The sequence below is a fragment of the Gallus gallus genome, chromosome 11 (assembly GCF_016699485.2).
Source record: "Gallus gallus isolate bGalGal1 chromosome 11, bGalGal1.mat.broiler.GRCg7b, whole genome shotgun sequence".
NCBI lineage: Eukaryota > Metazoa > Chordata > Aves > Galliformes > Phasianidae > Gallus > Gallus gallus.
The window spans coordinates 18,396,586-18,418,738 of record NC_052542.1 but is presented as its reverse complement, the minus strand read 5'-3'; the positions used below and the strand labels follow the sequence as shown (position 1 = coordinate 18,418,738).

The following is a 22,153-nucleotide window of genomic DNA, read 5'->3' as shown; positions in this document are numbered from 1 at the left end:
GCTTTTTAAGTTCCCCCCGGGAACGCGCCGCCACTGAGATCTGCGTTCCGGCCGCCATGGCCGCGGCGGGCGGTGGTGGGGATGGAGGGGCCGGGCCGGGCCGCGCCCTGCAGACCGCGATGAGGGCGGCGAGCGGGGCTTTGGAGATGGACAGCGCGGGGAGGACGCGGGTGAGCACCACAGCCCTGTGAGGGGGGCCGCTCTCCTAACGCATCTCCCGCCCACCCCCCCCCGCCCCCAGATCTTGCGGCCATCCCCGCCTCATTCCTATTTAATTTCACCGCAGGAAGCCTACGTGGAGTACCTGAAGAGCATCACCCTCATCTCACAGGCCCTGCAGGATGAGGCAGCGCTGACAGGTAACCTCCCCCCTGCTGTCCTCCCCCTTGCTGTCCTCCCCCCTACCCCACACATGGGAGCGCAGGATGACACCCCCATATCGCAGAGGATGGCGAAGGGCTCGGCCCCAACACCCCAAAAATGCTGAAGTTGGCTGAGCAGTGCCTGGAGAGAGTCAAGTCCTTGGCAGCCACGCTGGGTGAGTAATGCCCCCCCACGGGTGGACCAAAGCCCTTAACAGGGGCTGATGGACCCGCGTCACCCTCCATAGGGAAAAACAAGGCCAAACCGAGTGCGCCGGGGGGACCCGCACCCATCTCCAGGCACCGCAGGGTTTTCTCTGATGAGGGAGGCAAGCTGTCACCCTTCCTGCCGCCAGAGATCTTCCAGAAGCTGCAGATCGCCGAGGCACAGAGTGCACGCAAGTAAATAGGGCTGAGGGACAGCAATTGCAAAGGGACCGAGGCACAAATCCTATGGGGAGTGGGAAAAGGAGGGTCACGGGGACCTCACTGCTCCCCTCAGTGACCTGAAAGCAGAGCAGGGTTGGGCTCTTCTCCCAAGCAACAAGCGGGTAGGTGTGGTGCTTAGGGACATGGTTTATGGATAGAGTTGGCAGTGCTGTGTTAACGGGTGGTCTCGATGTCCTCCAAAGGACAGGAGATTATGATGCTAATTTAGAGCAGAGGAGGTTGAGGTTGGATATCAGGAAAATTTCCTCTCAGATAGAGTGGTGATGCACCAGCACAGGCTGCCCAGGGAGCGGTGGGGTCACATTCCCTGGGGGTGTCCCAGAACTGCAGAGACGTGGCACTGAGGGACGTGGTTATGGGCATGGTGGGGTGGGTCGGGGGTGGGCTTTGGGATCACAGAGGTCTTCTTCAACCTGGAAGGGTCTCAGCTGGCCGGGACCCCTGGCTCTCATGCAGGGCCACCACAGTGCTCACCTCATTCCCTGCAGGGAGCTGACACCACTGGAGGAGGCATCGCTGCAGAACCAGAAGCTGAAGGCTGCTTACGAGGCACGGGTGGCACGGCTCAACCCCAGCCAGGCCCTGCAGAAAACCTCGCTGGTGAGTGGGGGGCTGGGTACGATGGGTCCCACACTGGGACTGTGAGCAGGTGTCACCCACGTAACGTTCATTGCTTGGCAGACGCTGTCTCTACAGCGGCAGATGATGGAGAACCTGGTGATCGCCAGGGCACGAGAGGAGACTGTATCCTTTCCACTAAGAGAAAGCCTAAAGCAGTGGTCCTGCAGCTGGGCCTGGCTTCCTGCTGCAGGCCTCCGTTCCTTGCCCCAGGATGCACCAATCCAGCACGTGCATTTGGTTTTGAGTCCTGCCCTGCTCCTGGCTGATGTTGGGGTACAGATCAAAGCCACATGGACGGGCTGGATGCTGCTTGTCGAGCTCTGTCCAAGCTGCCCAAGTGTCCTCGCTCTGCCAGCCTGGGAGTCCCGGGGGCTGTGCCCCCCCCCACGTACCCTGTCAGTGCGTGTGGCTGTTACTTCGTCAGCCACCTCAGGGCTGTGCTGGGTGAGATGCTGGCTCGCTGCTGCGGCACTTCCAGTGCCTTAACTCTGCCCTGGCCCAGCTGCAGAGGAAAATGGAGGAGCGGCGGCTGCGGCTGCAGGAGGCGGCCAACAGGTGAGGGGTTCGGGGTGTCCCAGTGGGGACTGCGAGGGTACAGAGCTCCCTGCAGACCCCCCACCTGGCACTATGGCTCTCGCAGGAGGTTCTCCAGCAGTGTGGCCCTAACCCCTGAGGAGCAGGAGCAGAGAGAGCTCTATGCTGCCATCCTTGAGTATGAACAGGACCACGTGAGTATGCGCTGGAGGCTGCTGCCGTGGGTGCCATGAATGCAGAGGGCTGTGCTGGGAATCAGGGATAGAGGCTATTCCTGCATCCCCTCTGACCTGCTGCAAGCACTCCCCCAGGACTGGCCGAGGCAGTGGAAGGCCAGGCTGAAGAGGAGCCCGTCAGACCTGTCCCTGGTGACAGGGCTCTTCTCCTGCCTCCTCAGGTACTGCAGGGCTCCTGGTGGGGGGCTCTGTGCGTAGCCGGAGGGCTGCAGCCACTTGCCATTGTCCCCTGCTCACCCCTGTCCCTCTGCTTCCAGCTTCCCAGAGCACCCCATTGCCCAGCTCCTGCGCAAGCTGCAGTGTGCGGTGTACACTCGGCTGTACCCAGCCATCAGCCAGAACAACCCCGAGACCACCCCTGCAGCCCCCACCGGCCTTGCCTTCCTCTCACTGGATGCAGGGGGGCTGCTGCCTGCAGAGCCAGGGGGCCGGCGGCTCCGAGCCTCCCGCAGCCTGCACTGCATGTTCTCAGTGCCTGAGCACGGCCCGGCCACGCTGCGGCACAGCATCTCCGGAGCAACCCTGGCTGATGGCAGCCCTGACGCCTCCAGGGCAGAAGGGGACGCCCGGTCTCCCCGGGAGAGCTCCTTTGAGGACCTGGAACGGTTCCTGGCATCGCCTGAGGACTGGCCCCCGGGGGAGCCCATGGCTGGGCCCAGGCCTGCAGCATCGCTGCAGGAGCAGCTGAAGGGCATCGTGCGGGACATCCACAATGCCATTGGTGAGGGGCAGCCATGGCTCTGGGAGGGAGGAGGGGTGACGTGGCAGGCCGGGGCCCCACTGTGCCCGACCGGGTGAGCTGCGTAACTCCTCCCTTCCCAGACAGGCTGCTGTCCCTGACCCTGCTGGCCTTTGAGGAGTTGAGCACTGCTGCTGGCAAGGACCAGTGCCTGGCCTGCATCGAGGACGCCTTCTTCCCCCCATTGTGGGCCCCGCTGCTGGCCCTCTACAGGTACTGCGGCCCCGGGGCTGAGCTGGGGGCTGCTGTTTCGGCCCTTCCCTGCCAGCCCCCACCCTTTTGCCCGCAGGAGCGTGCACCGGCCCCAGGAGGAAGCCCTGGCTCGCAGCATGGAGCGGCACCGCCACGCCAGCCCCGCCGACCTGGGGCTGTCCCCTCGGCTCTTCCCCACCGCGCCCGGCCGCCTGGCCTACGGTGCTGCCGTCGAGGAGCTGCGCCTCATCCCCCTGGAGACGTGTCCCCGCAGGAAGCTGGACTGCATCGGTGCGGGGCTGGGGCGGGCACGGGGCGGCGCTGCGTGGGGTGGCCCTGAGTGCTCTGCTCTGTGCTGCAGTGCGAGCCCTGCGCAGCATCTGTGAGTGCGCCGAGGAGTATTGCAGCGCCCGCGACAGCCGCACCCCCACTGCTGGCACCATGTGAGTATGGGGAGCCCTGCGGCTGTGGGGCTGGGGACGTGGGGCCGGCGGGGGTCCCTGTGGGGCTGCTGGTTCACACGGGGGGCTGTGGTGGCTCCTGGAGGGGTGTCTGTCAGCCCGATGGTCCCTGTCGTGGGTGGACAGCGATGCTGGTTGTGCTGGGGCCGATGGTTCCTGCTGCAGCACTCCTGTTGTGGCCGTTAATGGCACCTCACAGGGTTTGCTGTGCCCGTTTTGGGGAGCTGATGGTTCTGTGGCTGTGCTGGGGGGGCAGTGGTGCCCGGGGCCGTGGCAGTTGGGCCGGTTGTCCCTTTGCCACAATGTCAGGGCTGGTGGTTCCACTGCTGGGGCGATGGTCCCATTGCCACGGTGGTGGGGGGTCTGAGTGTTCCGCTGCCGCGGAGGTGATGAGGCCGACCGCCCCATGGCTGCGGCAGTGGGCCCGTGGTCCTTTAGCCACGGTGATGGGGGCCAATGGCCCCGTTGCCGTGGTGATGGGCCCGATGTTCCCGTTGCCGTGGTGATGGGGCCCCTGACGATGCACGTGGCAGCGGGGCGGATGAGCTGCTGCCTCTCCTGTCCTACGCGGTGCTGCGCAGCGCTCTGCCCCAGCTGCTGTCGGAGTGCGCCGCGCTGGAGGAGTTCATCCACGAGGGGTAGGTGCTGGGAGCGGGGCGTGCCGTGCCGTGCCGTGCCGAGCCGAGCCGTGCCGTGCCGTGCCGTGCCGTGCCGTGCCGTGCCGGCCGACCGCCCGCTGCCCGCGCCGACCGCGTGCCGTTGGCGTGCCGCAGGTGCCTGCTGGGCGAGGAGGGCTACTGCCTGACGTCGCTGCAGAGCGCGCTGGCCTTCCTGCGGAGCCTGCCCTGAGCTGCCGGCAGGCGCTGCGCTCCTCCCGACCGCCAGGGGGCGCTGGAGGTCCGCGCCTCCGAGTGGGCGGAGTCACGTGGTGGGCGGGGCGCGGGAAGCGGAAGAACGCGCGTGTGCGGCGCCGGGGCTCGGCGGGCGGGGGCCGGGCGGGAAACGAGGCCGGGGCGGGGGGCGGCGCGGGCCCAGGACCGGTACCGGACCGGGAGCCGAGCCCGGGGCGCTCACCCGCCGCGCCCGCAGGATGTGCGCGGGCCCGGCGCTGCGGCAGGAGTACCGGCGGGGCCTGGAGCGGGGCCGCGCCCGTCCCGGTCCCGACCCGTCCTTCGGGGAGCGGCTGCGGCAGCGGCTGCGGAACGAGCCGGGGCTGCTGCCGGCCCTGCAGGACGACGCCGGCGCTCTCCTGGCCCGGGGGCTGCGGGGCCGCCGCGAGCCGGGCGCGTCGCTGCGGTGTCTGTCCGCCGCCTTCGAGCTGCTGGAGCGGACGGCCCTCAACCTCTACCTCTTCCCCTGGCGCAAGGAGTTCCGCACCATACAGGTGGGTGCCGGGCCGGGGCCGCGCGCCGGCGGGATGCGGGGGCTTCGGGCGAGCGGCCGCCGCTTCCCTTCCCTCCTTCTCCTCGCAGACCTTCTCGGGAGCCTACGTACACGTGCTGCGGGCGGCGCTGCCCGAAGCCGAGCTGCTGCGGAGCTTGGGCCGGCTGGGCTACGCGCGGCTGGATGAGCGCCGCCTCGCAGTCTCCCGGCCGCCGCCGGGCACCGAGCTGGCCGCTGCCGCGTGCGGCTTCCTCGCCTGCCGGCTGGAGTGCGACATCCTGGCCGAGCTGCTGCTGCGGCTGCAGCCGCGCCTGCCGCGCGCCGAGGAGCTGCTGGACGCGCGCCGCGTCGCCGGGGACGTGGAGGCCTGCGTGGAGATGCTGCGGGAAGCGGCTCCCGGCTGCGAGGACGGCAGGGATCTCTACGGGGACGTACCGGACAGCCCCGAGGATCTCTATTTTGAGAGGCCAGACAGCCCCGAGGACGGCGGGGAGCGAGAGCCGAGTCCCGCGGTGCTGAGCTCCAGGCCGCAGCGGGACCCTGCAGGGCTGCAGGGAGTGCAGGACGCGGCCGGGAGGAACTGGGACACCTACGAGCGTAGCGACCTCGCGCAGGAGCCGCTCCCCTCCCCGGGCATCCCCAAGCCAGACTCTTCTTCCTCTCGCTTCTTCCTGCAGCAGGAGCAGAGGGAGGTGGGCGGCAGCCCCCCGTTGCTCTGCCCTGCGCGGCTGCCCCCTGGGGAGCCCCCACCAAGCTCCCGTGCCGGCGCTCTGCCCCCTGCTGCCCCACAGCAACTCCCTGAGCTTCCCTCCTACCAGCTGCACTCCTGCCTGCGGCAGGGCACGCTGCCTGCCTACTGCTGCACCACCTGCCAGCAGCTGCATGCCGGTACCTGCGTGGCCGGGCTGGCTTGCCGCAGCCGGCACCGTGGGCAGGAGCTGCGCTGTGAGCGGCAGCAGCGCCTCTGGCTGCAGCGCACAGAGGTGGACATGCTGCTGGCTGACGGCACCGGCACCCGGCCCTAGCATGGCACGTCGGCTTGAGGGGACGCTGAACTCGGCCCCGCGCTCCCACGGAGCCCTCGGATGTAGTGGGGCAGTGCAGGGAGGTGAGAGCTGGGAGGACTGGGCCCTGCTCTGGTTCCTGCTGTAAGCGGCTCGCTGCATCCCAGTAAAGCGTGGCTGCCTCGTGACTCAGTGGTTTTGTCCTGGCAGGGAGGGGAGGGGGTCCTGGTGGATGAAAAACGGAACGTGAGCCAGCAGGGTGCTCTTGCAGCTTGGAAGGCTGAGGGTATCCTGAGCTCCATCAGAAGAGGAGGGGCAGCAGGGACGGAGGCGACTGTCCCTCTCTACGCTGCCCTCGTGAGGCCCCATTTGGAGTACTGAGTCCGGGTGTGGGGCCCCAATACGGGAACGATGTGGAGCAGTTGGAGAGGGTCCAGAGGAGGGCCACAGAGAGGATCAGAGGGCTGCTGCACCCTGCAGCTGGGCAGGCTGAGCTTCTGGCTGGTGGAGGGAAGTAGAGCTTGTACTGCCCTCATCCTTTTTCAGGGACCAAGGTAGGGACATGGTGCTGATGGAGGCCAGGCTCAGCATCCTGCCTGGGTAGCGACTGAGAGAGTTTTTCCACCACCACTGCCCTTTGCAGCTGTTTTTATTGACAGCAGAGTCAGGGTTGCACCACAAAGCCAGTACAGGCCAGAGCTGGTCCTACCAGACACCCAGCATCTCTGTACCCAACCCCCACCTCCCCCTTTTCAGTCCACGCCTCCATCCCACCCCCAGGGGAGGAGGCAGCACAGGCTGAAACCCACCCAGTGCTGTGCTCACAGCTCCAGGCTGTTGCTCCCTCAGCTCCAGGGCAGAAGGAAGTCAGCACTATACAATGCTTGGGCTCTGCTGGGATGGAAGGCTGTGGATGTTCCCAGCGTGAGCAGCTCTGCGTGGAGCTGAGCGCTGGCATTGTAACAAGGCAGCCCCCCTAAGTGCAGCTGTTGAGGGGCTGGGGCAATGTGGCTAGGAGCCATCCCAAGAGGTGACAGCACTCAGCACTGCATCACCGAGGAGAGCTGCGTGCCTGGCCAGCAGCAGGGCAGGAGCCAGTGCCCAGCCCTGGCAATGGCCATCCCTGCTTGAGTTCCTGCACTTCCTCCTTCTGGACAGGGCTCAGGGCTTGGCACGCTTTGCCTGGGTCTCGGTCCCCGTGCTGGTGCTGGCTGCACGCTTGTTGCGATGGTGGGGGAAGGTGGGCATGAGCTCTGGCTCGCAGGCTGGGGAGGCACAGAGACAGGTCAGCAGAGGCCAAGCACTGCAACCCTGGCTGGTGGGGAATGTACTTACGCAGGGGCTTCTCCTTGAAGTACGAACTATCCAGGCTGTCTTTTGCCGTCGCCCTGTGGGGACAAGATGTAGCAAGCTCTGCTCCCAGCCCAAACATGCTTGCCACCTTCCCTCACCCTCACAGCCTGCCAACTCTCCCACTCCCCGTCCCACCCATGCTCCTCCCTGGTCCCATTTCCACTCCAGAACCTGCGCACAGCACTGAGCTGCCCCCAGCTCAAAGGACAGACCCCGCCACGAAGGCAGTGCAATGCTGGCAGCCCCGTCAGCAGACAGGGTCTGCCCTGAGCCCTGCCCACACAGCGGCTCTTACCGCTTCTTGGGATCATACATGAAGAGGAAGTTGAGCAGACGCAGCCCGGCCTCTGAGAGCCAGGGGAACTTGTGCTTGAGGTTGTTGTAAGGCTGTTTCCGCAGGGTGTACTGACTCACCAGGGGCAACTTGGAGAAACCCTGAGGGAAGGGGTAGGGGAGCGTCAGGCAGGGCAGGAGGGCAGGCAGGGCAGGAGGGCAGGCAGCGCTGTGGGACAACTCTCACCGGCCAGATGTTTTCGTTAGGCGTCCCCAGGAGCTGCACAATGAGGTCTATTTGGTGGATCTCAGAGGTGCCTGGCAGCAGCGGCTTGTGAGCCAGCAGCTCAGCAAGGATGCAGCCCACAGCCCTGCAGTGCAGAGGACAGGCAAGAGTTGGTAGGGGCAACAGAAATCCCTCTGTCGATATCCTGGCTCCTACAAATCCCCCAGGCACCACCCAGCCAGCCTCAGCCTCTCCTGTCCCCTGCCCTTACCACATGTCAATGCTGGTGGTCTGTGTTGTCACTCCTAGCAGCAGCTCGGGTGCTCGGTACCTGTGCAGGGAAGGCACCATCTTTAGCTGCAGCACAGGAAACCCTCTGCCCCCAGAGGCAGGGCTGCAAAGACTTGCTCCACATCACCCTGAGACAGCACAGCTCAGCTCCCCACATTGACCACTCACCACAGTGTGACGACTTTGGGGGTCATGGGTTGTGGTGGCATCCCATATGTACGTGCCAGACCAAAATCCGCTGCAAGAAAGAAAAGAACCTGAGATAAGGAAAGAGGCAAGCTCCATGCTTTGTCTACTTGTGGAGCGGAGGGAGAGCTGCAGGCACATCTGCAGCAGGAGCTGAATTGCCAGAGACAAGGCAGCAGCCAGGGGCTCACCTATCTTCACGCAGCCTTTGTCAGTCATGAGCAGGTTGGACACCTTCAGATCCCTGTGGGGAACACCTAGTAGTGGTCAGCACTGCCTGTCAGGCACAGCTCCTCCTGTACACAAACTTCCCCAGGGCACTTGGGAGGACAAAGAGCCCCAGTGCTGACTGACCACTAAGAGAGGTGAATCTCACCATCCCTTGCCTTCCCTACCCCGGCTCCGCTCCCACACTGCACAGCAAAGCCAAGGGTTTGCTCCAAGCCCCTGCCCAGAGCTTCTCCACACAGTGCTCTTTGCTCCCAGCAGAAGTGTGGGAGCTGAGGAACCAACACGCAGTTATGGGGCTCATCAGGCTGCCTCCCAGCAATTCCTCCCCCCCACCACACACCCAACCTCTCCCACTGCTCTCACCTGTGGATGATGTACCTCTCATGAAGGTACTGCAGACCCTTGAGGACTTGCAGGATGATGCATTTCACCTGGAGAAAGAGGGCAGGAGTGTCCCCCAGCACACGAACAGCACCAGCCAGCCCTGCTGAAGCCCAGCATAAGGTGGATTGCAAACTGCAAGGAATCCACACTGGTGGCCACAGTGTTGTGGCTGGAGTTTCAGCCCTTTCTCAAGAATGACATTCCTAAAAGCCTGGCCCAACCTCTACCTGAGCCTCTGAAAAAGGTGTCTGCATATTCTCGAGAAGGCTGGCAAGGTCCTGCTCACAGTAGCCCATCACCAGGAAAATACTGTAGAGGAGACACAGGCGTCTCACTGCACAGTACTGCGAAAGGCACCTGAGAGCACCGAGGTGGCATCACCTCTGAAGGGTGGAGGGCATGCAGGGAGGCTCTCACCTCTCCAGATGGTTCCCCACAACCACCTCCTTCAGCTCCACGATGTTGGGATGCTGGAGCTCCAGGAGCAGGGTGATCTCCCGCAGGCTGCTGACGGGCATTCCTGGGGGCAGTGAGAACCACACTGCACAACTGCCTCAAGCGGAGGCCAGGAACACTGCCACCTGCCACGAGGAGCCGTCCCTGTTCCTCATGTACCTTCCTTCTCATTGTCCATCCGCACTTTCTTCAGTGCCACAGTCTCATCTGTCACAGTGTCCCGGGCACGATCTGGAAGAGCAGCACACGCTGGGTGCTCAGCACGAGGTTTAGCCAAAGGGACACAGGCACTGCTGAGTCTCACTGCTCTCAGCCTCGGTCCCACCACCCCACAGCCCCCAGGTATGGGCAGATGTGCTACAGGCCCACCCTTCCACCCAGGCTCCAGCCAACACCACACTTACACACTATGCCATAGGTGCCCTCTCCGATCCGATTCAGCTTCTCAAACTCCTTCACGCTCCGGCATTTCCCCAGCTGGAACCAAAGAGCCACATCACAGGCAAAGGCCCCCTCAGGGGCAGTCCTCAGCAGCTTCTCACCAACATTCCCACAGTGCTACAACCTTGACAGCAGACTGACTGTCACAGTAAAGGACAACGCTCTGAGCGATGCCCAGTTTGGCACTGGTTGTGTTCGACTATCGACTGTGAACTATCACAGATTCACAAGCAACTGTGTGCAAAGCATGCGAGGTTAACCAAGAATAATGCAAAGCACATGCAAGGAACTAAGAGTAGTAGAGCCTGGCCAAAAGCTGCTACGTTATAAACTAAACTCTGCAGAGACTACAAAGTTTCCCAGGGAAGCCTGAGCGTGTGAGCCTTACCCAGAAGGCGTCCCTATGGGGGGTGGGGGTGGAAAAGAGGCTCGGTCCATCCACCGATCCCAGGAGTCAGGGATGGTCTGTGTCTGACTTGCCTGCAATGGTGTTTTCCCCACCTCCCCCCTCTCTTAAGACACCTTTGCACCACCTGTGATTCTGTAGGTGGAGCTGGAGTGACTCCAGTCATTCCACACCTTTGTTCTGATTGGTGTAAAACTCCCTCACTTCCCTCACCCACGTTCACAACGCGGGGCGCAGCGGCGGACGCTCCTCACGTCCCCTCAGCACGGGGCCCACCCACCCCCAGGGCCGCCCCACAACCGACGCCCCTCAGCAGCCCCTCTTTGGGGGCAGGCCCCTCACCCGCTCGGACGCCGGCACCTCGAAGTAGCCCTCTCCCCACAGCCGCTGGAACCGCAGCGGTTCCAACTCGCTCTCGGCCGAAGCCGCCTCAGCGCGGTCTCCGTCCGCCATGGTTGTGGCGCGCCTGCGCACACCGCTTCCCGCCCACGGCAAAGCGAGTCGTGCGCATGCGCACCGCCGCGCGCCTCACCTCGCGCATGCGCTCTTGCAAGCCCCCGGTCTCACGCACGCGCTGTCCGCCCTGCCGCTCACGCTGGGCGCAAGCAACGGTTGCTAGGCAACGTGCGGCCTGCAGGGCCTGCGCCCCGCGGGACGGCCCCCGCTCCCCGAACCGCCCTTCCGTCACCAAGCTCCTCCTTCTCGTTCCAAGCACTCGCTTTTATTGCCCGGGCTCCTCCCCAGCTGGGGAGGGCCGGGCCCGAGGGTGGGCTCTGCCGGTCTCTCTGTCCATGGGCACGCAGGAGTCATGGTGGGCAACGAGCAGCCTCTGGCTGTGGGTCACGGCTTCTCCTTGTTCGCCCCGCTGTCCGGCTCCTGGCTCTTCCCGGCTCCCCCGCCGCCCCCTGCCTTGGTGCCGGGAGGCCCTTCCATTGCCATCGCTTCGGTGGCTTCATCCAGGGGCGGCGTCACAGAAATGTGGGGTGTAGAAGCGGTTTGTTTCTGTCTGTTTCGTGCTGAATCTAGTGAACAAAGGGGAAAAAATAAAATAAAATAAAAAAACCCTCTGTGAAGGATCACAGTAATTTGCTTTAGAGGAGCAGAGGAGGCATGAGGCACTGCTGCAGCACACGGATCCAACACAACAAAGAGCTCCATGGTTGCCCTGACAAGAAAGGAGACACGTCTGAAACTTCAGAGCTTTACAGAGCCCCATTAAGAGCCGCTGCCCACCTGTTCCCCCCATAGCCAGACCCTGTCGCTATTTATAAAGCTGCTCGTTAAAACCTGGCCAGCTGAGAACACAATGGGAAGTGCCTCATTCTGTGCTCTCTTTTGTGGGACAGCGAGGAGGCAGAAGACCGAAACATCACAGATCTGGGAGATTTGATAGCACGCCAATAGCAGCAGCCTGTGATGCGTCATTCCTTGATCTGTCCCGCTGCCTGCAAGACCGGGCTGGAAATAAAACTTCTGTATCTTGAAAGAAGTGAGTTCAAAATGAGGGAGGGTGACCGAGGCAAGTGGCAGCTCCACATGTGCCCAGAAAGGCATCCCCGTCCCCATCCCTATCCCCATTCCTATCCTCACCCCATCCTCACCTGTCCCCGTTCCTACCCCCATCCTTATCCCTGTCTCCATCACAGCACGCAGTATGGGACCCCATTACCCTTTGTGCCTATGTCCTTGCAGAGCAGCTGCCCCATGGTTGCTGGTGTGGTCTCGGTCCCTTTGTGATGTTCCGGCGACCCGAACGTCACCAGCACCATTCTAACAGCCCACCCCGGTGCCCACACCACGCCCCGACCCCGTCCGTGAGGCGCAGGGCCACCGTTCCATCCCCACCCCCGTCCACGCGCCCGCCCCGCCGCCAGGGGGCGCCATCGCCAGAGGGTGGCGCGCGCACCCCGGAAGCAGCCGTGACTGCACCCGGAAGCGGCGGCGTTACCCGGAAGCGGCGGCAGGGCAGGATGGACGGTAAGGAGGGCCGAGGCGGGGGCTCCGTCCTACCGGGCCTGGCGCGGTCTCGCCGTATTGCGTGGAGGCTGTGAGGCCTCCCGGCGTAGAGCGAGGCGGGGAGCGCTGGGTTCGGCCTGTCTCCGCCTGGGTTCCGGTGTGTCGTGGTGCTGAGGCCCGGTGCTGAGACTCGGTGCTGAGGCGATGCTCTCTTTCTCTTGCAGACACGCTCTTCCAGCTGAAGGTGAGCGCCCGGCGATCCCTCCGGCAGCTCCGTAACGTACCGCCGCTCCGCACCGCCCTCCTGGCCCAGGCTGGCCCCTCCCGCCCTGTGCCCCGCTGCCCGCGCGAGGGCCGTCTGCGGCTCCGCCCGGCACAGCCGCGCTCAGCCCTGCGCCCCGATACGGTTCCCGCACTCCGGTGTCAGTGGCAAAGCCAACCCCGGGAGGAGGGCCTGTCCCATCGGTGTTGGCATGAACATGGCCTCTGGGTGGCAGCTAGGTTTTCCCTAGCTGACAGACGAAGGGAGTGCAGGGTGTAAGAGTAATCGTAATGTGCACGTTTTAAGAAAACAAACTGAGCTGCACTTTTCCTGACTGGAATGGAACACCCTGGCTTGCTGAGATCCGCAGCGTGCTGCTGCTGCTGCTGCTGCTCTGCTTGGCTTGCTGCTGCCAGCAGCTGCGGGAAGAGGGAGCTCATCAGCTGAGCTTGTGCCTCAGGCAGCCACTGCCAAACCTGTCCCCATCTCCACAGTGGGAGAACTGGCCCCCAACATGCTGTGTACTCTGGGAGCTTCCCTAGTACTACCAGCGTTGCAGCCCTGGAGGGAGCCAGCACCTCCCTGGAACCTGATGGATTCCTGCTAAGCTAGGAAGCTGCACCAGCTCACAGAGCTCATGTTGGCACCTTGTATGTGCTCTTTGAGCAGCCAGTGCCACAGAGGTGCTGCTGCTGCTGCTGGCTCCCCTGCTGTGTCCTAGCACTAATCCGCAGCTCTCTCTCCAGTTCACAGCGAAGCAACTGGAGAAACTTGCCAAAAAAGCTGAGAAGGACTCCAAGGCGGAGCAAGCCAAAGTCAAGAAGGTGGGTGGCAGATTGTCACAAAGCCACAATGCTGGCAATCTGCATGCTGCACTGAGCAGCTGGAGACCCTGCCTCCTCTCATGCCCCACCAGCTACGTGCTGCTGATGGATGGAGGAAAGGGGGCAGTTTTTTCTCTTGCTCTCAGTATGTTTTGAAGTCTCACCCTGAGACCTGGAATCTGCTGAGCAGATTCATTGCATCACTGTGACACAGAGGGATTTAATTCCCTTCCAGGGGTGTGCTCAGTGTTTACAGAGGTCACAGATGAGCTGTTTCCTGCTGAAAGTCTGTCAGGCAGAAAAGGGGATTGCTTGTTTATAAATTCGGAGTGATTTCTTGGTGCAGGCAGTTGCCCTTTGCTCTTCCAGGCCCTTCAGCAGAAGAATGTGGAGTGTGCTCGTGTCTACGCAGAGAATGCCATCCGCAAGAAGAACGAGGGGCTGAACTGGCTCCGCATGGCTTCCCGAGTGGATGCGGTGGCCTCCAAGGTGCAGACAGCAGTGACAATGAAGGGGGTAAGAGCCTCTGTTCTTCAGCACGGGGTTCTGAGAGCAGTCTGTGCCCTGTGTAGAGTGTTGGCTCCTCCCTTCTCATCTGCCTCGAACCTTGGACTTCCTTGTTCTCAGATGAGGATCCTGTAAAGCTTTGCAGTGAGCCGAGTCACTCTCAGTTTAGTGAAGCTTCCGACATGCCCACAGAGAGCTCTCCAGCCTGCTTTATTCTGGCTCTCATTAAGGAGGCTCATCCCTGCTCTCTTGTCTGTGCTAGCCATTGCATATGTGTTTATAGAGAGATGGGCTGGGACCTGTCTTGCTCGGAGCTGCAGGCCAGGTGTGGCACCTCTGGCTGTGCTCTGCCTAGGGCTGTGTGCCAGGGTTTTACTTTCAGCAGGGATGACTTTGCTTCTGGACAGCATCCATGAAGCAATATCCTCTTGCAGGTGACGAAAAACATGGCTCAGGTGACCAAGGCTTTGGACAAAGCTCTGAGCTCCATGGACCTTCAGAAGGTGTCTGCAGTGATGGATAAGTTCGAGCAGCAGGTTCAGAATTTGGATGTTCATACATCGGTAAGTGAAGATGGACTTGAGGGGTCTGGGTGGACTGGGGCTGCTCTGTGTTTCAGGTGCATGAGAGACATTGGGCAGGACACAGTGCTGCTGCCTAGCAGAGAAAGTGTTTGCTGTGTAAAGGGGCAAACCAGCAGGCAAGGGAAGAAAAGCAAAGGTGCTGTCCCAGCTAGAGGTTACTCAGATGGAGCTGTGCAGGACTTCACCTCCCCCCTTTCCGCTGCACCTCTGCTGTCAGGCTTGAGGCCACGGAAGCTGTTCTGATGAAGGGGCTGGTGGCAATATGGGGTCCACAGCTTGATTTTTGAGGGAAAGAAGCCATGCTGAGCTGAGTGACTTTGTCCGTGAGGTGGACTGACAGGCTGTCTCTGTTGCAGGTCATGGAGGACTCCATGAGCTCCGCTACCACACTGACCACACCACAGGAGCAGGTGGACAGCCTCATTGTGCAGATTGCAGAGGAGAATGGTTTGGAGATCATGGACCAGCTCAACCAGCTCCCCGAGGGTGCTTCAGCAGTAGGGGAGAGCTCGATGCGCTCCCAGGAAGACCAACTGTCACGGAGGTTTGTTCTCTCCCAGGTCCTTCACCTCATGTTGTGGTGGTTTGAATTCTTCCCAGGGGTCTCTCACCGATGTGAGGAGTGATTTAATGCAGTGTGGTTGGCCAAGTGGGTGCTGAGCCCCTTGGTGGTATTAGCTCAGGCAAGCTAGAGCCTGCAGCACCTGCCAGGCAGTGCCTGTAGTGCTTTGTGAGGCCTGGGGAGGGTACAGGCAGGCAAAGTAGCCGTTTGGGGCTAGTGATGGGGGTGGCTGCTGGTGCCTGGCAGCGGGCTTCTCTTGATCCAGAGCAGAACCGTCTGCCCCTGCTCTGTGCTCATCTTCACGCAGCTGCTATTGCTCTGAAATGCTTAATGCTGACCTTCAGTCAGCTCCAGGAACAGACTGTTTTGCTGGAACTGCCCCAGGAGGAACCAATGAGCTTCCTCTCCCTACTCCCTCCCTGCTGCTCCCCATGAGACTGCAGCCAGAGTCCCTCTGGAGGCTTCTGTGCAGAGCTGTGTCCTGCACGGCCTGGCTGGTGGGTCCTTCAGGCTGTTCCTGGCTGCTCTCATGCTGGTTTCCTCTTGTTTTTTCCCTTCCAGGTTGGCTGCCTTACGGAATTAGATCTCCTGTCACCCCTGCGGACTGCTGCCATGCTGGTTGTATGGTGTATGGGGACGAGGGACTCAGGACTCCTTCCTCTCTGCCTTTACCACCTCCTTGCTCTGACCTGCTGGCTGGGCAGGGCCAGCTCCTCCTGCAGCAGCTCGTCCCCAGCCCTGTTCGCCTCCCTGCAGACTCTTCTTTTGGGGTGCAGTAGTGACCAGAGCAGGCAGAGGTCCCGACAGGGGGTGTGGAGCCAAGGACAGCCCTTCTCTGGGCTGGACGAGTACTTTGCTGTTCATTTTAGAGTGTTTTTCAGTGAGGGTCACTGCCGGCTTCTCGCAGCGTCCCGTGATGCAATGTGATTTGACACTAAATGAATCTTTCTGGAGGTGGGTCGCAGTGTCTCCTGGGGTGCTGGCTGCCTGCCTCTTCCCTGTGTAGCCTGCTTCTGTTGTTACCTGGGTTTGGGCTTCGGTGCTGTGGGCAGCACTTTGCTGGGGACCTACAGCAAGTGTATGTCCACATGGAGCAGAATTACAGCAGGGGGCAGGGGTGGGGCTATGGTGTTTCTGGGGGCTTCGTGCCTTGCAAGAGGCAGCACCCTTGCCCAGCCCTCACTGCTCGTTCCGTAGCTGTATGTGAGTGCCCTGCTTGCAGGCTTCTCCTTGCAGATTCACCTCATCATGGCAGGCCAAACCCCCTTGCTTCTCTTGACCGCAAAGTGACCTTTAAAACCCTCCTCCTGCCCTGCACAAGCCTGTGTGTACAAATCTGTGCATCCACCACCTCCCACCAGTACGGTTTGGCAGTGAGCTCTCCGTGCCATGACTTAACCATGTGCCCGGTCCATGCCCAGTGCCCTGCAGCTGGGAGAGGGTCTCAGCTGCTCGCAGTCTTCATGACTGCAGGCTAATCCCAGTGTTCTGCTGGATGGGCGTGCTGGTGTAAATGCCAAACTGCCCTGAGTGTGCATCCTCCAAGCCCTGTGCTGTGCCTGGCTCTCCCTGCTGCCCTTCCCACTCCCCTATCCCCACCTTGCTGCATCTGTGGTGTGCCCGAGCTGCTGCCTGCACTGGGCTAGGTGAGAGGCACCGCTCTGCTCCCACAACCCACAGTGGAACACAACTGCTCAGAGCCTTCCTCTGGGCTGAGGTTTTCAGTGCCCCTTCTCCCAGACACCGCGGAGGTACGGGGTGGATGGAGAGCTTACAGGAAGGAAATGAAGTTTCCTTTGCCTCTCCCAAGGAGAAACTCCAGGCTGCAAGCAGTGGGCTGCAGCTGGAGCCGAGCTGTGCAGCGTGCAGCCAGCCCTGCTGTGGAGGGGCAGCTTTGCATCATCAGCTGTAATGGGAACTTGCAGCCATGCAGAGCTGCAGTGGGAGTGGGGCCTTGGCTGCTATTGGCGGTGCAGCAGCAGTGTGGGGAGAGGGCAGGCAGCTCCATCCCTCCTCCTCCTCCAGTGCTGACGCCTGGCCCCAGGGTCACGGACACCGCAGCGCCTGTAACAAAAACAATTCTCACTGTTTTGATTATTTTTTCTGAGTTCATTGGCCTTGGCAGCACGTGGCTGGTGACCAAAAGAGCCTTCTTCCCTCCTGTGCCGCACTGGGGATGTGGGGTGGTGACGAGGGCATGGGGAGGTGCCTGCACCATGGAGTGGCACTGCTGCTGGCTCCTGGCCCTGCGTGGGCACCATGAGTGGGGCTGGGGGCCGGGATGAGACCCTGCCCCTGCAGTCACTCCCTTTTCCCATCTGATTTTTCTCCATGTCCTGATCTGTGGTGATATTTTTTTAAAGCTCGTCTTGTTTGCCTTTTTTTTTTTTTTTCCTCCAAAACCCTGTTGATTACCTAATGCTGTTTTAAATAAACACTCTGAACATCCATCGTGGTGTGCACGGGGGTTTAGGCAGAAGAGGGGGATCTGTGCTGTGCCTGTTCCCTGCTGTGGGTTGGAAACGCAACTGCAGCTGGGGATAGAGCACCCACGGCCACCGTGGGGCTGAGCTGAGAAGGAGGAGGTCCGTTCCTGCAGCCTTCCTGCCCGGGGACAGGGCAGCCAGTGCCTGCTGGGGGTCACAGCCTACGGGGGTGGCTCAGGAGAAGGCCTCTGACTGTTAAGGACACCGAGCGGGCACGTCCCCGCAGGGACCGCTTCCCTTCCTGTGGTTGTGCTGGGGGAACCGGGTGAGCAGCCGTGGCACAGCCTAACGCAGCCCAGGATGGCTGCCTCCTTTCTAGATCCTTTTTCCCAGCTTTGTTTTCGGGCTGCTGAGCTCACTGTGCTCTTCCCCACCCCTTTCCCTTGCCCTTCTGAGAAGCTCGGGCTTGCCGAGGGGAAGCCCCAACTCCACGAAGTGAGCTCCAGTGTTTCCCACCCCGCAGACCCAGACCTGCCACCGGCACACACCGCCCGTGGGTGCCATCGTGGTGGGACCGGGGCTCATCCCCTCCCCACTCCCCGTTGGCAGAGTGGGCTCTGTGCCTCAGCCAAATTGTGAATGCCACAGGAAGATGACTCTCCTGCACAAGCTTGTTTTGCTGGTGCCCAGAGCTGCCTCCGCTCCAAAGACAGGCTGTTCCCAAATGTGAGAGGAAATTGCTAAGAAGATGATTGAGTAGCCAATTAATTAGCTAATGATTAATGTAAGCATCCTGCGGAGGCAGCCCCGCTGCCACCCTGGCCGCGTGTTGTTGCAGTGATGTCTCACTCCCGGTGCGGTGACAGCCCGAACACCGAGCAGGGTGGCTTTATTTTGTGGCTGGGCTGGGGCGGGACGTGGGCACTACGGCAGCAGGGTGCTGAGCAGGGGCAGTGCCAGCACCAGGGCTGCTGGCAGGGGCAGGGCTGGGCTGGCATCGGTGGTGGTGGAGGTGGTGTAGCCATAGCTCGTGCGGCACTGCCCTTCCAGCTGCTCCAGGGCGATGGGCTCCTCGAGGGGCAGTGTGCCCTGCAGGGACGCCTTCACCTGCGGGACCAGGGTGAGTTTGCATCACTTTGTGCATCTCTGTGCTGCTGCTCAGACCCCTGCACTGCATGTCCCCCGTCCGCCCTACGTGCCCATTCTCCCCTGAGCCCCATGGATCCTCACGTCCCATTTGTCCACATCCCAACGCATCCCGGTGCCTTGCACATCCCCATGCCCAGTGCATCCCTTTTCCCCATCCATTTCCATACTGCCCCGTACCTCCCTGTGCTTCACTCACCGTCTCCACCCTCTTGAACACCCGCAGCAGGTTGTTGGCCAGCGCCGCGCTCACCTCCTGCTCCGTCCAGTTCCTGGCCAGCAGCTCCGCCACCAGCGCAGGGTACTTGGAGACGTCCTCCAGCCCCGTGGGCAGCCTGTGGCACCCACAGCTCAGAGCCCGACATGGGAGCACCCCAATCCAGCACCCCCCAGGGGGCACCCCATGCCCAGGGTCACCCCTTGGCCACTCCAACCCCCTCCCCTTGTGCCATCACCCGCTTTACCCTGTGACACCATCGTAGTCCCCGCCAAAGCCAACGGATTCAACGCCTGCCACCTTCTTCACATAGTCCATATGGTCTGTGGGCACAGAGGGGCCAGGTGAGGGGACGGGGTGACACTGTGCCCCCCACCCCATCCCTGCCCGCTGCCTCACCTGCGACGTCAGCCAGCGTGGCTGTGTTGCTGCAGGTCACATACTGGTTGTAGAAGTTGACCATCACCAGGCTGCCCGTGGAGTTCTGTGGGAGAGGTGGCCCTGAGCCCTATGGCATTGTGCTGAACCCCCTCGTGCTCCCGTCGTGTGCTCACCACCATCTGCAGCACATCGTCGGGCACATTGCGGGCGTGCGGGCAGATGCCGTAGGCAGAGGAGTGGCTGAAGATGACAGGAGCCTTGGAGACGTTCAGTGCCATCTTCATGGTCTCCACTGAGACGTGGGCCAGGTCTATGATCATGCCCAGGCGGTTCATCTCCTCCAGAACCATCTGCAGGGAGGGGGACAGGGGTAGGGACAGAGCAGTGTGGGGACACCACACCCTCAGGACCGGCTGATCCACGGCACCGCCATCCGGCTCCATCCCACTCACCTTCCCAAAGGCCGTGAGGCCATGGTGCACGGGTTGCTCCTCGTCGGTGTCCACCAGCCAGTTGTCAGCCCTGTGCCACGGGGACAGAACATCAGACCCTGAGCCTCATCCCCATCCCCATCACCCCCATCCCAACGACATCCCCGCGGTGGGGTACCAGGGTGTGTTGCAGCTGTGTGTCAGGGTCATGTAGCGCACACCCAGGCGGTAGAAGGTGCGCAGCACACCCAGGCTGCTGTCGATGGAGTGGCCGCCCTCCACGCCGATGAGGCTGGCCACCTTCTTGTTCTGGAACGCCTGCTCGATGCCTGCAGGGGCACAGCGGGTGCTCAGCTGGGGACAGACACCTGCAGCCCCGTGCCCCCCACAGCCGTCCCCGCTCCCGCTCACCTGCGCTATCAACAACGCAGGCGAAGGTGTCGGGGTACAGCTCACACATGCGGTGCACCACATCGATCTGCTCCAGCGTGCGCTTCACCGCGTCCTTGTTCTGCGTGTCGCAGGGCACGTACACCGACCAGAACTGGTGGGATGGCAGCTGGTGAGCGCCCAGAGCGCCAGCAGGGGCTGTTCTGCTGCCCGTGCCCTGCTTGCCATCCCACCTGGCCGCCCACGTGCCCGGTGTTCAGCTTGGGGATGTTGGTGTGGGTGCTGTTCAGCTGCGTCAGGTTGGATGCCGGCAGCAACAGTTGATTATTGAACAGTTTGAGGAGCTGCCAGGGCAGGTCATTGTGCCTGGGCCAGGGAGAAAGTGGGAGCAGGGGGCTGTCTGTCCAACCGGTCAACCACTTGGCTGCCCGACTGCCTCCCTGCTTCATCATCCGTCCCTCCGTTAGGCTCCATTCATCCACTCACCATCCATCCATCCATCTTCCCCTTCCTCCATCTTCCCTTCCCTTCGCCCCTCCCTCCCTCCCTCCCTCCCTCCATATCTGTCCCTCCCTTTTCCTGCCCCTCCCTCCATCCATCCATCTGTCCCTCCCAGATCTGTCCCACCCATCCATCTGTGCCACCAGGAAGAGGTGCCCCGGAGTAGGGGTGTGGTTCCCTTGCTGGGATCCCCCCATGCAGCCCCCCACACCCATCCCCACCCGCTCCTCACCCCCTGCACGGCCGCACATCTCAGCACATGGATGTCACCGCCACCACCACCGTGTGCTGTTACAGACCCAGCAGCATCGCTGGAGCTCCCACTGCCTCACATCCCCTGGCTCCCACAGCTCCACTCCCACTGCCTGGGGTTCTCTGGGCTGCACAATGGCCCCATACCCGTATGGGCACCACTGGGAACAGTGGCATGGCAGAGGACTGAGGACATCCCTAAGGACACGATCCCGCAGGACTTCCCCTGGGGCAGCCTGACCCCTCGCTTCCCAGCACCGCTCCTGGCCTGGCTGCTGGGGATCTCCCCGACCACACAGCCCCAGGTACTGCACGGGATCCCCCGGTAGGGCCATTCCCACACGTCCCTGGGGTGCTGCGTGAGGGCATTCCCAGGACAGCGCCGGCACTGTGTGGTGTCCCCGGGGTGCTCAGTGCGGGCATTCCCCCGGCAGGTCCATGGGGTTTTCTGTGCCGGGGACTTCTCGGGGAACCAAGAGCCCATCCCGCAGTGCCATGCAAGCTTTGAAGCGGCCGTGTGGCCGTGCTCACCCATCGATGACCGGCGTGGCGTTCATGATGCGCTCGGCCTCCTGCTGCAACGTCTGCCCCGAGCAGGGCAGCAGCAGGCACAGCAGCAGCACGATCCTGCGCAGCATCCTCGCACGGCGTGCCGGTGGTGGGATCAGATCGCTGCCCTGCTGCTGTGCGATCCTGCTGAGTGCTCCCACACTGCCTAATACCCTTCCCCGTGGTAAATCAATAACCAGCACTGGAGCCATAAACCCACCCTTGCACCCTGCACCACAACCCCGGCAGTGCCCGGGCACCGCAACGGCCTCTGCAGCGCAGCGCGGGGTGACACAGGGACGCGCATAGCTGTGGTTACGCTCCCGGCCCCTCTAACACAGCACAGATTTTTTTCTGCTGGGAAAAAGCGCTGCTCCCATCCCCTCCTCGGCTTCCCCGTTCCGGCACCCCCGGCCCCAACCCGGCACCCCCAACCCCATAGAAGCGCCCCCAGCCCCATGCCCCTCACGTCACGGGGTCCGGCAGGACACGCTGCCTGGTGCCCCTGTCCCCAGCTCACCGCCAGCCCTGGGACACTCAGGCAGCTGCTCCCCGTTGTGGCTTTGAAATATGTGTTCCAGCTTGCGTGCTGCGCGGGGCTGGAACGGGCTCCGGCCACCCCAGAGCCAGCCCCCATCATGGCGGCGGGAGGGAGCCAAGCACCAGGGCACCCCACAGCTCCATGCCTCGGCCACCCGGCTCCGTGGGCCGGGACACAGCATTGTGGTGGCACGGCCAGCAGTGCCGGTGCTGTCGGGGGAAACTGAGGCACTCATCCACTCTGCAGTGCATCCCGTATACAGGGCCACGGGTGGTGCTGGGAACTGTGGTGGTCGTGTGCTGGGAGTGGTGTGGAGTCAGATGGAGCAGAACCAGCCTCACATCCTCATCCTGGGGGGGCCAGGCTGGAAACCCCTCTGCAGCACAGTGAGCACA

At 62.3% G+C, this 22,153-nt stretch overlaps 5 protein-coding genes and 1 non-coding gene across 10 annotated transcripts; 3 read left to right on the top strand and 3 right to left on the bottom strand.

The window, feature by feature from the left end:
• The first annotated feature begins 29 nt into the window (after positions 1 to 29).
• Positions 30 to 4,796, top strand: VPS9D1 (VPS9 domain containing 1). Its single transcript, XM_015292680.4, has 16 exons — positions 30 to 170; positions 287 to 359; positions 446 to 538; positions 611 to 764; positions 1,301 to 1,412; positions 1,494 to 1,556; positions 1,936 to 1,988; positions 2,074 to 2,161; positions 2,279 to 2,364; positions 2,461 to 2,924; positions 3,026 to 3,155; positions 3,232 to 3,425; positions 3,496 to 3,577; positions 4,129 to 4,233; positions 4,369 to 4,492; positions 4,685 to 4,796. Exons 1-15 carry the CDS (start codon positions 57 to 59, stop codon positions 4,442 to 4,444), a joined length of 1,887 nt encoding a protein of 628 aa, XP_015148166.2. The 5' UTR covers positions 30 to 56; the 3' UTR covers positions 4,445 to 4,492; positions 4,685 to 4,796.
• Positions 4,533 to 6,170, top strand: SPATA2L (spermatogenesis associated 2 like). Its single transcript, XM_015292683.4, has 2 exons — positions 4,533 to 4,979; positions 5,068 to 6,170. Exons 1-2 carry the CDS (start codon positions 4,686 to 4,688, stop codon positions 6,001 to 6,003), a joined length of 1,230 nt encoding a protein of 409 aa, XP_015148169.2. The 5' UTR covers positions 4,533 to 4,685; the 3' UTR covers positions 6,004 to 6,170.
• Positions 6,171 to 6,613: 443 nt separating this feature from the next.
• CDK10 (cyclin dependent kinase 10) lies at positions 6,614 to 12,021 on the bottom strand. 5 transcript variants are annotated; one of them, XM_025154186.3, is made up of 14 exons: positions 11,899 to 12,021; positions 10,762 to 11,251; positions 9,787 to 9,859; positions 9,542 to 9,613; positions 9,344 to 9,446; positions 9,154 to 9,235; positions 8,906 to 8,973; positions 8,503 to 8,555; positions 8,294 to 8,363; positions 8,106 to 8,165; positions 7,856 to 7,979; positions 7,631 to 7,770; positions 7,318 to 7,370; positions 6,614 to 7,247 (listed from the first exon to the last, which is right to left on the bottom strand). In XM_025154186.3, the coding sequence occupies exons 2-14, from the start codon at positions 10,768 to 10,770 to the stop codon at positions 7,144 to 7,146; spliced, it is 1,011 nt and encodes a 336-aa protein (XP_025009954.1). In that variant the 5' UTR covers positions 10,771 to 11,251; positions 11,899 to 12,021; the 3' UTR covers positions 6,614 to 7,143. The 5 variants fall into 5 exon arrangements, with proteins under 5 accessions (XP_025009954.1, XP_040563038.1, NP_001103409.1 ...); XM_040707104.2 differs by lacking the exons at positions 10,762 to 11,251; positions 11,899 to 12,021 and adding an exon at positions 10,572 to 10,717 and having other exon boundaries at positions 9,344 to 9,467; NM_001109939.2 differs by lacking the exons at positions 10,762 to 11,251; positions 11,899 to 12,021 and adding an exon at positions 10,572 to 10,697.
• Positions 7,346 to 7,455, bottom strand: MIR6667 (microRNA 6667). The gene has a single exon (NR_105536.1). It is a non-coding gene; the product is annotated as a microRNA 6667 (primary transcript).
• A 145-nt stretch (positions 12,022 to 12,166) lies between the features above and the next one.
• On the top strand, positions 12,167 to 17,374 carry CHMP1A (charged multivesicular body protein 1A). The gene is made up of 7 exons (NM_001025440.2): positions 12,167 to 12,206; positions 12,410 to 12,429; positions 13,194 to 13,271; positions 13,641 to 13,787; positions 14,213 to 14,341; positions 14,719 to 14,906; positions 15,486 to 17,374. The coding sequence occupies exons 1-7, from the start codon at positions 12,200 to 12,202 to the stop codon at positions 15,505 to 15,507; spliced, it is 591 nt and encodes a 196-aa protein (NP_001020611.1). The 5' UTR covers positions 12,167 to 12,199; the 3' UTR covers positions 15,508 to 17,374.
• Positions 17,375 to 18,205: 831 nt separating this feature from the next.
• DPEP1 (dipeptidase 1) lies at positions 18,206 to 21,362 on the bottom strand. Its single transcript, XM_004944319.5, has 10 exons — positions 21,200 to 21,362; positions 20,149 to 20,281; positions 19,937 to 20,069; positions 19,704 to 19,854; positions 19,547 to 19,616; positions 19,268 to 19,444; positions 19,113 to 19,197; positions 18,961 to 19,036; positions 18,696 to 18,831; positions 18,206 to 18,457 (listed from the first exon to the last, which is right to left on the bottom strand). Exons 1-10 carry the CDS (start codon positions 21,304 to 21,306, stop codon positions 18,275 to 18,277), a joined length of 1,251 nt encoding a protein of 416 aa, XP_004944376.4. The 5' UTR covers positions 21,307 to 21,362; the 3' UTR covers positions 18,206 to 18,274.
• Between the last annotated feature and the right edge of the window lie 791 nt (positions 21,363 to 22,153).

What these genes read in the sequence shown, in the direction of transcription:
- VPS9D1 (XM_015292680.4), top strand. Translation starts at nt 57, where the DNA reads ATGGCCGCGGCGGGCGGTGGTGGGGATGGAGGGGCCGGGCCGGGCCGC. An exon ending in GAGGCACAGAGTGCACGCAA is followed by an intron (nt 765 to 1,300) that starts GTAAATAGGGCT and finishes CATTCCCTGCAG; the next exon opens with GGAGCTGACACCACTGGAGG. An exon ending in CCAGGGCACGAGAGGAGACT is followed by an intron (nt 1,557 to 1,935) that starts GTATCCTTTCCA and finishes GCCCTGGCCCAG; the next exon opens with CTGCAGAGGAAAATGGAGGA.
- SPATA2L (XM_015292683.4), top strand. Translation starts at nt 4,686, where the DNA reads ATGTGCGCGGGCCCGGCGCTGCGGCAGGAGTACCGGCGGGGCCTGGAG. An exon ending in AGGAGTTCCGCACCATACAG is followed by an intron (nt 4,980 to 5,067) that starts GTGGGTGCCGGG and finishes TTCTCCTCGCAG; the next exon opens with ACCTTCTCGGGAGCCTACGT.
- CDK10 (XM_040707104.2), bottom strand. Translation starts at nt 10,682, where the DNA reads ATGGCGGACGGAGACCGCGCTGAGGCGGCTTCGGCCGAGAGCGAGTTG. An exon ending in CACCTTTTTCAGAGGCTCAG is followed by an intron (nt 8,974 to 9,153) that starts GTAGAGGTTGGG and finishes CTCTTTCTCCAG; the next exon opens with GTGAAATGCATCATCCTGCA. An exon ending in CTAACGAAAACATCTGGCCG is followed by an intron (nt 7,771 to 7,855) that starts GTGAGAGTTGTC and finishes CCCTTCCCTCAG; the next exon opens with GGTTTCTCCAAGTTGCCCCT.
- CHMP1A (NM_001025440.2), top strand. An exon ending in AGCAAGCCAAAGTCAAGAAG is followed by an intron (nt 13,272 to 13,640) that starts GTGGGTGGCAGA and finishes TTGCTCTTCCAG; the next exon opens with GCCCTTCAGCAGAAGAATGT. An exon ending in GAAGACCAACTGTCACGGAG is followed by an intron (nt 14,907 to 15,485) that starts GTTTGTTCTCTC and finishes TTTCCCTTCCAG; the next exon opens with GTTGGCTGCCTTACGGAATT.
- DPEP1 (XM_004944319.5), bottom strand. Translation starts at nt 21,306, where the DNA reads ATGCTGCGCAGGATCGTGCTGCTGCTGTGCCTGCTGCTGCCCTGCTCG. An exon ending in CTGCGTTGTTGATAGCGCAG is followed by an intron (nt 19,855 to 19,936) that starts GTGAGCGGGAGC and finishes GTGCCCCTGCAG; the next exon opens with GCATCGAGCAGGCGTTCCAG. An exon ending in CACAGCTGCAACACACCCTG is followed by an intron (nt 19,617 to 19,703) that starts GTACCCCACCGC and finishes CCCGTGGCACAG; the next exon opens with GGCTGACAACTGGCTGGTGG.